We start from the raw sequence: 10,927 nt of genomic DNA on the forward strand, positions 1-10,927 counted from the left end.
TCGGCGATGACGTCATTTCCGGACGCCCGGACGGATGCGGTAGTTAAATGCCGCTGTCTGCGTTTGACAGCAGCATTTAACTAGTTAATAGGCGCGGGCAGATCGCGATTCTGCTCGCGCCTATTACGGGCACATGTCAGCTGTTCAAAACAGCTGACATGTCCCGGCTTTGATGCGGGCTCACCGCGGAGCCCTGCATCAAAGCAGGGGATCTGACCTTGGACGTACTATCCCGTCCGAGGTCAGAAAGGGGTTAATATATATATATATATATATATATATATATATAGACAGCATATATGTTGTTACGATTTTTTGAGCACATGGATCCATTGTATGTCCATATGTCGGTTTTGCAAGCCTGCGAGAAAATCTCGCAGTACGGATGCCATACGGATTACATATGGAGGATGCCATGCGCAAAATACGCTGACACACCCTGCCTACGGAGGAGATACGGACCACTATTTTGGGGACTTTTCTACGTAATTTACGGACCATATTTTTATACGCTGAGTGTGAGGCCGGCCTAAGGGTATGTGCACACGTAGAATGGTCCACTGCGGATTTACTGCGTTTTTACACCTGCGGTTTTCTGTTATGGAGCAGGTGTAAAACCGCTGCGGATCCCGCACAAAGAATTGACATGCTGCCGAATGTAAACCGCTGCGTTTCCGCGCGTTTTTTTCCACAGCATGTGCACTGCGGATTGAGTTTCCCATAGGTTTACTTTGTACTGTACAACGCATGGGAAACTGCTGCGGAAACGCTGCAGATTTTGCTGCTGTGTGTAAACATAGCCTAAGGATCCAGAAAGAGAGCTTCTAACACTTATCTGTCTATTTCTGAGCTCTTCTCAGCTGATTTATGACCACTGACCACAGAAAAGTTGAATGTGCAGGGAGGAGGAGACAAACAGCCTGTAAAAGCCAAAAGGTGCAAATTTTGTAAGGAAACTGAATTGCAAAAATGACTTTTAGCCCCAAATAAATGCAATTAAGTAAAAAAAAAAGTCCCCAGAGGTGGATAACCCCTGCCACTGGCGACATGTAAGTCAATAATCGATTGTGGATTCTTTGTGTTAGGCCGTCTTGGCACGTCTCAGTCTGTATACAGGTCGCGGTTTGCAGACCAGCCGAAGGTCTCCTGACCCGAACCCTAAAGCTTGAAATATGCCTATGAGAATGTTGATTTGGGGTCCAGGAGTCCAGAAATCCCAGACACGTGAAGCCGGCCTTACATGAGGGCATACTTACACTTTCTGGTCATTTAGGATCTTGCCATTCAACGAGTCAATGGCCTTCTGGGCTGATTCGCGGGTCTCGAAATGTACAAACCCATAACCTTTAGATCCATTTTCGTCACACACGACCTGCAACACCTCATATTAATAAGGGACCTTACTACTGCACAGACCTCACACATCCGTATGTGGTGGATGACTGACTTACCTTACACGACATGATGCTGCCAAAAGCAGAAAATGTGTCGTACAGTAATTTACTATCGATGGTCTTATCCAGGTTCTTGATAAAAATGTTGCCGATCCTGCTCTTTATTACGGACGGGTTGCGCTGACACCACATAATGCGCATCGCTTTGCCATTCATGTCTTCAAAGTTCATGGTATCCAGAGCTCGCTCCGCTGGCGGGAAAGGATGGGGGACATTTTCAAAGAAAGAGACTATCAATGACTTTATCCACCTCGGTGACCTCTGCGCCCTGATAGGATGCCATGCCATGATAGGAATTGTTGATCAGCTCCAGCATTCCATGCTACAACATTTTTTACTATATTTTGTTTTGCATTAATTTTATTTAAAAAAAAATAATTTGCAAATTTTTCTTGTTCTAAAATTTTTTTAGAAATCTTGAACTGTTCATACTTTCTGCCCTTTCAGGAAGAGTTTTCAGCAGGCTCCTTATCAGCAGAGGAAGGATGACGGTAACGCTTCTACATACAGCTGATAATACAAGATCCACTAATTACAATAGGAGATGTCACAGCTGACCCTGCTCACCCTCCCTTCACAATGACACTTGTACACGCTCATTAGATGCTTTAATAAAATTATTGGACTCAGGTCTGATGACTGTAGCTATGTACACCTGTTGTTTCCTGAAACAACAGGAAGTTATAATCTATAAAAGCACCCATGTCCAGTTTGAAAGTTGCAAGATTTTTTTTATTTTTAATACATTATATGTTAAGCTAAAAAATTGCCAGAAATTAAAAAAAATATACAGTATTTCAAGCAATAAAATGTAAATTGTGTAAAAATCATTCAATGTGATTGTTTGGTTTTTATTTTTAGGTTGTCTCTCACAGGTGACGTGTACCTACGATAAAAATTTCAGACCTCTGCATTCTTTGTAGGTGGGAAAACATGTAAAATCGGCAGCGTATCAAATACTTATTTTCCCCACTGTATCTACAATCTTGTATGTCCATGATATTTGTGGAACAGTTGCAATATTTCACCCCAGCCTTGTTGCTGGCAGGGCTGCAATGTATAGCTATAGTTGTGTATTGCTTCTCACCGTCCTCCGGCTGCTGGAAATTGATGTAAGCGTAGCCAAGAGACTGACCGGTGATCTTGTCTCTGCATATGATGACTGACAAAATGTTGCCGGCAGGAGTGAACTTTTCATGCAGCATCTCCTCTGTGACCTCCGGAAGGAGATCCCCAACATACAGGGTTGCTGTACTGTGGCTGAGTGCGCTAGTGGCCATTATTAGCAGGGTCACTAAAATAAAGGAGATTGTAAGAAAAACACCTTGATAATAACATGTCAGCATTACATGGCAAGTTAAGTAAATAAGGCAGCACACTGCAGCGCTGAAAGATGCACCTGTTCACACTTAGTCTATGTTTGGATGTGCTGGTCAGGTTTTTGAAAAGCATTACATGGCAGTCACACGCCAAAGCTGGCCATGCACATTAGCCGCAGCCTGACCATAGCTTATCTACACCCCGAACAAAAGGACATTCAACAGGGCGGATCATTCTCTGCCCCCGTCCTCTGTTCAGGGTGAAGCTGGGGACCCCGATACACAGTATAAGGCCTGCCGATCCCGCCAAAGTCAGACAACATTTATCTAATGTGTATGAGCAGCTTTAAAGGGGCTATCTGGCGCTGTAACATTGATGGCTTATTCTTCGGAGAGGTCATCAATGTCTGATTACTGGGGGTGCGACACCCGGTACCCAACCGATCCTGGCGGTGGCGGTGGCGGCTGGAAGTGCTGAGTTGTGGCTCTGTCCAGAACAGCTCCATCGACAGTATAGTGGCCACGGCCAGGTACTGCACATGCCTTCTCTATTGAATAGTATGTGCATGTGTCACTATTCTGTAGACAAAGCTGTGCTGTGCAGCTCCATAACTGAGCAGTTCCGGCTGCCGACGACACCAGGAAGGGCTGATCTCCGGGGGTACTTACCAATCAGACATTCATCACCTACCCTAAGGATAGTCCATCAATGTTAAAGTCCCAGACACATGCTTTAAAGAACTGGTAGATTTCACCGCTTCACTAAAACAAAGTCAAATTGACATCTTGGTTTTTTTTATTCTTGTATTTATGGGTAAATATAATTTTTACAGTAAAATGTAATTTAGTATGTTGAGCCGTTTGGTTTCTACAGCCTCTATGTATCACAGTACATGTAATACTGCAAAACGAGGTAACTGTGAATCCACCAGTGAGCTCATCTGAAGGCCGAATAATTAATTGTCCAAGTTAATTTACACATCAATAATAAAACATACTGATCAGCTAGGCAATTATTAAACTGCGTGCTAAATCAAAGAGTGTTTTGATTCTTTTCAATAAAAAGTTATAACTTTATTAATACAGACAAATACAAAAAATAAAACAATGCCTTAAAACCGTACAGATAAATGTAATGGCAGGTAGGTGTAGAGCAAAATATAATACTAGTGAGGGAGCAAGAGATAAAATAAACATTCCTGGATACAACAAATTTTTCAACAATAGAGCATGCTGAGAAAATACCTCCACTAACTTCAAATCACCAATTGATGAGGAATTTCAATATTAAAGTCATCTATTTACTTATAATTATACTGACTAAAGCGAGATGAAGAAATAGAGGCTCAAACCGCATGCTCTATTGAAATGTTGCTAAATAAATCCTGAACCAAAGTGCTATCAAATGTATGCACTTAGTAATGATAGTGCTTAAAATATGGATTAAACACCCGTACATATGCTGATAGATATTTTCCTTTGTTACAGAGCGAGGGTCTTCAGGTGGGTTACCAGAATAATAAATTATTCCAACAACCTGTGTGTTTATTTCATTAAAAGACTTTGTAATAATGTGTGTGTTTTTTTAACCCTTTACTACTATTGGATTAATAATGGATAGGTGTCATAATTGACGTCTCTCCATTATTAATTAGGCTTAATGTCCCCTTACAATAGCAAGATGACATTAACCCTTCATTACCCCATATCCCACCGCTACACGGGAATGGGAAGAGAGTGGCCAAGTGCCAGAATAGGCGCATCTTCCAGATGTGCCTTTTCTGGGGCGGCTGGGGGCAGGTGTTTTTAGCCGGGGGGGGGGGGGGGGGGCAATAACCGTGGACCCTCTCCAGGCTATTAATATCTGCCCTCAGTCACTGGCTTTACTACTCTGGCGGAGAAAATTGCGTGGGAGCCCACGCCAATTGTTTCCGCCATTTAACCCTTTAATTTAATAGCTAGAGCGCCCAAATTTTGCACATACTAACATTAGTAGTGTGGAATATGCAAGAAAAAATGGTGATATGAGATGGTTTACTGTATGTAGACATGTCTCATATCATGTCGGGTTTAGGAAGGAGATAGCAAAAGACGGCAATTGAATTACCGGCTTTCTGCTATATCGCGCTGGATGAAATATTAATATATATACATACATGTGTCTCACTGACATACATATATATATATATATATAGACAGTATATATGTTTTTATTATTTTTTGAGCACATGGATCCATTGTACGGCTGCCATACGGATTACATACGGAGGATGCCATGCACAGAATACGCTGACACACCCTGCCTACGGAGGAGCTACGGACCACGATTTTGGGGACTTTTCTGCGTATTACAGCCGTAAATTACGGAGCGTATTGTCTTACGCCGAGTGTGACGCCGGCCTGACATGTGGCGCTGATTAGAGAACTTACGATTCTAGAATTCTTCACTTTCCTCCGCAAAGATTTCAGGTTGTGCCGACTTTGGACTCACAGACTCTGCACAATATGTCGGTAATCACCTTGTTCCTATCTTGTCTCCAGTCAGATCCTGATGGCGGCTCCTGGTAAACTGTCACTGTCAGGGCACAGCATGGCCGCCTCATGGTGCCAACTGATGCCCACGCGAGGAGCGGGCAGTTACTACGGGGCCGACACGTGTCTGGATCCCCCTTATAATAAAGCATTTTATGCCATAAATGTGCACCAATCAAATAAGACTTCTCCTTTCTGGATCATCACTTATTATATGTTTACGCACTTGTGTGCTCGTGCCTACGGCAGGACGATGGGGGGAGGGGGGGCGGCACGGGAGCAAGTTTTCTTTCTGGTCTTTTTTTTTTTTAAATTAGAGTCCGGAGCCGCCTCCCCCCGCCCCGGGCTCCTCCCCCCGCCCCGGGCCCCTCCCACTTCCCGCCTCCTTGAAGACGTCATACTCACCTACTCCAGCGAAGCCTGGTCTCAGGCTAGAGGCTAAATCCAAGGCGGCTAAAGGACCTCTGGTGACGTCACGCCCATGTGACCGGAAGGGGCGGCGCCTCTCCCTCCATAGAGCAGACAGGAGAAACGGAAGCTGTGGACGTCATGGCGGGATTTCGAGGACTGTGTGCAGGATTTGGGGTGTTTTGGGTTCCTCCTCCATAGTCACAGACCAGGTAAGTGGGAGTCTGCCTGGGGGAGAAAGGGGTGATGTTGCTTGCATGGGGCTGCACGCTGGACGGTGGGGGGATCTGCCTGGGGGAGAAAGGGGTGATGTTGCTTGCATGGGGCTGCACGCTGGACGGTGGGGGATCTGCCTGGGGGAGAAAGGGGTGATGTTGCTTGCATGGGGCTGCATGAGCATGCTGGACGGTGGGGGGATCTGCCTGGGGAGAAAGGGGTGATGTTGCTTGTATGGGGCTGCATGTGCATGCTGGACGGTGGGGGGGATCTGCCTGGGAGAAAGGGGTGATATTGCTTGTATGGGGCTGCATGAGCATGCTGGACGGTGGGGGGATCTGCCTGGGGAGAAAGGGGTGATATTGCTTGTATGGGGCTGCATGTGCATGCTGGACGGTGGGGGGGATCTGCCTGGGGAGAGAGGGGTGATGTTGCTTGCATGGGGCTGCATGTGCATGCTGGACGGTGGGGGGATCTGTGTGCGGGGGGGGGGGGGGTGTCTACCTGCAGAATGGGGCTGATGTTACTCGCATGGGTCTGCATGGTGTGGGGGGCTGATGTCACGCGTTGTGCAGGTCAGTGTGTGATGTCTCTTGCGGTGGGGGGTGCAGGGATGTATAGCGCTACGTGTGTGTGTGGGGGGGGGGGGGGGACAGGGGAGGGGATGAATGATGATGGAGATTTGAGGGATTGATATTAACATGAGAATCTGCCTGATGGTGCGGAGTCCGTCCTGTTTTATTTATTTTTTTTTACATAAAACGTTTTCTCATTAATATTATTGGGCACACATGACGTCAGGTTGATGACTGTCCTATGACCTCTGGGAGCGACACTGCGTGATAACAATGTCTCCAGATCCCGGGCTTTATTGTCCTCGCACGCTGTGCTGGTCAGTATTAGCCCGGAGGCCACTGGTGGCGGCCACTACTTGTGTCCAGGTTTCTGCATGATTTTTTTTTTCTGTTTTATTCTAGGTATTGTCGCTTTTCCCCATCCAGTGACCTCCCTGCAGATGTCATCTCATCACTGGACTTCTCTTCACCAAGTGGAATGCTGGAGCCCCCACAATCCATGCGAGGACCCAAAGGGATGACACTGTGGGCGTCTGATAATGTCAGAGAGACGAGTATAATTCCTAAAAGAAAAAACACCAAAACCTCCCTTTCTCTCCATTTATATTGCTAGGGTCTGTGTCCCCGCCCCGTCCGCTCCTCTGTGTCCCCGCCCCGTCCGCTCCTCTGTGTCCCCGCCCCGTCCGCTCCTCTGTGTCCCCGCCCCGTCCGCTCCTGTGTCCCCGCCCGCTCCTCTGTGTCCCCGCCCCGTCCGCTCCTCTGTGCCCCCGCCCCGTCCGCTCCTCTGTGCCCCCGCCCCGTCCGCTCCTCTGTGCCCCCGCCCCGTCCGCTCCTCTGTGCCCCCGCCCCGTCCGCTCCTCTGTGCCCCCGCCCCGTCCGCTCCTCTGTGCCCCCGCCCCGTCCGCTCCTCTGTGCCCCCGCCCCGTCCGCTCCTCTGTGCCCCCGCCCCGTCCGCTCCTCTGTGCCCCCGCCCCGTCCGCTCCTCTGTGCCCCCGCCCCGTCCGCTCCTCTGTGTCCCCGCCCCGTCCGCTCCTCTGTGTCCCCGCCCCGTCCGCTCCTCTGTGTCCCCGCCCCGTCCGCTCCTCTGTGTCCCCGCCCCGTCCGCTCCTCTGTGTCCCCGCCCCGTCCGCTCCTCTGTGTCCCCGCCCCGTCCGCTCCTCTGTGTCCCCGCCCCGTCCGCTCCTCTGTGTCCCCGCCCCGTCCGCTCCTCTGTGTCCCCGCCCCGTCCGCTCCTCTGTGTCCCCGCCCCGTCCGCTCCTCTGTGTCCCCGCCCCGTCCGCTCCTCTGTGTCCCCGCCCCGTCCGCTCCTCTGTGTCCCCGCCCCGTCCGCTCCTCTGTGTCCCCGCCCCGTCCGCTCCTCTGTGTCCCCGCCCCGTCCGCTCCTCTGTGTCCCCGCCCCGTCCGCTCCTCTGTGTCCCCGCCCCGTCCGCTCCTCTGTGTCCCCGCCCCGTCCGCTCCTCTGTGTCCCCGCCCCGTCCGCTCCTCTGTGTCCCCGCCCCGTCCGCTCCTCTGTGTCCCCGCCCCGTCCGCTCCTCTGTGTCCCCGCCCCGTCCGCTCCTCTGTGTCCCCGCCCCGTCCGCTCCTCTGTGTCCCCGCCCCGTCCGCTCCTCTGTGTCCCCGCCCCGTCCGCTCCTCTGTGTCCCCGCCCCGTCCGCTCCTCTGTGTCCCCGCCCCGTCCGCTCCTCTGTGTCCCCGCCCCGTCCGCTCCTCTGTGTCCCCGCCCCGTCCGCTCCTCTGTGTCCCCGCCCCGTCCGCTCCTCTGTGTCCCCGCCCCGTCCGCTCCTCTGTGTCCCCGCCCCGTCCGCTCCTCTGTGTCCCCGCCCCGTCCGCTCCTCTGTGTCCCCGCCCCGTCCGCTCCTCTGTGTCCCCGCCCCGTCCGCTCCTCTGTGTCCCCGCCCCGTCCGCTCCTCTGTGTCCCCGCCCCGTCCGCTCCTCTGTGTCCCCGCCCCGTCCGCTCCTCTGTGTCCCCGCCCCGTCCGCTCCTCTGTGTCCCCGCCCCGTCCGCTCCTCTGTGTCCCCGCCCCGTCCGCTCCTCTGTGTCCCCGCCCCGTCCGCTCCTCTGTGTCCCCGCCCCGTCCGCTCCTCTGTGTCCCCGCCCCGTCCGCTCCTCTGTGTCCCCGCCCCGTCCGCTCCTCTGTGTCCCCGCCCCGTCCGCTCCTCTGTGTCCCCGCCCCGTCCGCTCCTCTGTGTCCCCGCCCCGTCCGCTCCTCTGTGTCCCCGCCCCGTCCGCTCCTCTGTGTCCCCGCCCCGTCCGCTCCTCTGTGTCCCCGCCCCGTCCGCTCCTCTGTGTCCCCGCCCCGTCCGCTCCTCTGTGTCCCCGCCCCGTCCGCTCCTCTGTGTCCCCGCCCCGCCCGCTCCTCTGTGTCCCCGCCCCGCCCGCTCCTCTGTGTCCCCGCCCCGCCCGCTCCTCTGTGTCCCCGCCCCGCCCGCTCCTCTGTGTCCCCGCCCCGCCCGCTCCTCTGTGTCCCCGCCCCGCCCGCTCCTCTGTGTCCCCGCCCCGCCCGCTCCTCTGTGTCCCCGCCCCGCCCGCTCCTCTGTGTCCCCGCCCCGCCCGCTCCTCTGTGTCCCCGCCCCGCCCGCTTGAGAGAGGAATTTTGTGTTAAAGGGAACCTGTCACCCCCAAAATTGACGTTGAGCTCAGCCCACCGGCACCAGGGTCTTATCTCCAGCATTCTGTAATGCATTCTGTAATGCTGTAGATAAGCCCCCGATGTATCCTCAAAGATGACAAAAAGAGGTTATATTATTTTCACCTGGGCGGTCCGATCCTGGGCCTCCCATCTTGATAGGATGACGTCCTCTTCTTGTCTTCACGCTGTGGTGCGCAGGCGCCGGGAAAGGTCAGAGAGGCCTGGGGCCTGCGCACTGCAGTACTTTGCGCTGGAGCCGCAGCGTGAAGACAAGAAGAGGACGTCGTCTGATGAAGATTGGAGGCGCCGGACCGCGATGCCCATCGGACCGGACCTGGACTGTCCCTTGGTGAGTATAATATAACCTCTTTTTCTCATTTTTAATTATTTTTATTTTTGGATACATCGGCGGGTTATCTACAGCATTCCAGAATGCATTACAGAATGCTGCAGATAAGCCCCTGATACTGGTGGGCTTAGCTCGCCCTCGATTTTGGGGGTGACAGGTTCCCTTTAAGCACCACAATACTGTTTTTGCAGCTAAAGCACAGGGGACTTTGGTACAAAATGTGTTTTGCTTTTTGTCATTAATTTGTCTTTAATGTTTAACCCCTTTACCCCCAAGGGTGGTTTGCACGTTAATGACCGGGCCAATTTTTACAATTCTGACCACTGTCCCTTTTATGAGGTTATAACTCTAGAACGCTTCTACAGATCGTGACATATTGTACTTCATGATGGTGCTAAAATTTCTTAAATATAACTTGCGGTTATTTGTGGGGAAAAAAACGGAAATTTGGCGAAAATTTTGAAATTTCGCAATTTTCCAACTTTGAATTTTTATGCCCTTAAATCACAGAGATATGTCACACAAAATACTTAATAAGTAACATTTCCCACATGTCTACTTTACATCAGCACAATTTTGGAACCAAAATTTTTTTTTTTGTTAGGGAGTTATAAGGGTTAAAAGTTGACCAGCAATTTCTCATATTTACAACACCATTTTTTTTTTTAGGGACCACATCACATTGAAGTCATTTTGAGGGGTCTATATGATAGAAAATACCCAAGTGTGACACCATTTCAAAAACTGCACCCCTCAAGGTGCTCAAAACCACATTCAAGAAGTTTATTAACCCTTCAGGTGTTTCACAGGAATTTTTGGAATGTTTAAATAAAAATGAACATTTAACTTTTTTTCACACAAAATTTATTTCCGCTCCAATTTGTTTTATTTTACCAAGGGTAACAGGATAAAATGGACCCCAAACGTTGTTGTACAATTTGTGCTGAGTACGCTGATACCCCATATCTGGGGGTAAACCACTTGTTGGGCGCATGGCAGAGCTCGGAAGGGAAGGAGTGCCATTTGACTTTTCAATGCAAAATTGACAGGAATTGAGATGGGACGCCATGTTGCGTTTGGAGAGCCCCTGATGTGCCTAAACATTGAAACCCCCCACAGGTGACACCATTTTGGAAAGTAGACCCCTTAAGGAACTTATCTAGATGTGTGGTGAGCACTTTGACCCAACAAGTGCTTCACAGAAGTTTATAATGCAGAGCCGTGAAAATAAAAAAATAATTTTTGTGAAAAAATATGATCTTTTCGCCCCCAAATTTTTATTTTTCCAAGGATAAGAGAAGAAATTGGACCCCAAAACTTGTTGTAATAATAATAATAATCTTTATTTATATAGCGCCAACATATTCCGCAGCACTTTACAATTAAGCGGGGACATATACCGACAAATTCAATACAAGTTAAGAGAATTTAAACAGTGACATTA

General features: G+C 50.5%; 1 protein-coding gene and 1 long non-coding RNA gene across 5 annotated transcripts in view; one reads left to right on the forward strand and one right to left on the reverse strand.

The window, feature by feature from the left end:
* The window catches only part of LOC138654452 (polyadenylate-binding protein 1-like), a 29,672-nt gene extending 23,905 nt beyond the window's left edge, over positions 1–5,767 (reverse strand). The window contains exons 1-4 of one of the 4 annotated variants that reach the window (XM_069743445.1): positions 5,204–5,565; positions 2,542–2,748; positions 1,452–1,645; positions 1,257–1,372 (exon numbers count right to left, since the gene is read on the reverse strand). In XM_069743445.1, the coding sequence (XP_069599546.1) occupies positions 1,257–1,372; positions 1,452–1,645; positions 2,542–2,734 (503 nt within the window). In that variant the 5' untranslated portion in view covers positions 2,735–2,748; positions 5,204–5,565. Of the gene's footprint in view, positions 1–1,256; positions 1,373–1,451; positions 1,646–2,541; positions 2,749–5,203; positions 5,634–5,710 lie in introns of those variants that run through there. The other 3 variants (XM_069743444.1, XM_069743447.1, XM_069743446.1) reach the window with 3 other exon arrangements.
* A 21-nt stretch (positions 5,768–5,788) lies between these two features.
* LOC138654455 (uncharacterized) lies at positions 5,789–10,701 on the forward strand. The gene is made up of 3 exons (XR_011316302.1): positions 5,789–5,925; positions 6,907–7,045; positions 10,153–10,701. It is a non-coding gene; the product is annotated as an uncharacterized lncRNA (long non-coding RNA).
* Positions 10,702–10,927: the final 226 nt, after the last annotated feature.

The sequence above is a fragment of the Ranitomeya imitator genome, unplaced genomic scaffold (genome assembly GCF_032444005.1).
Source record: "Ranitomeya imitator isolate aRanImi1 unplaced genomic scaffold, aRanImi1.pri SCAFFOLD_313, whole genome shotgun sequence".
NCBI lineage: Eukaryota > Metazoa > Chordata > Amphibia > Anura > Dendrobatidae > Ranitomeya > Ranitomeya imitator.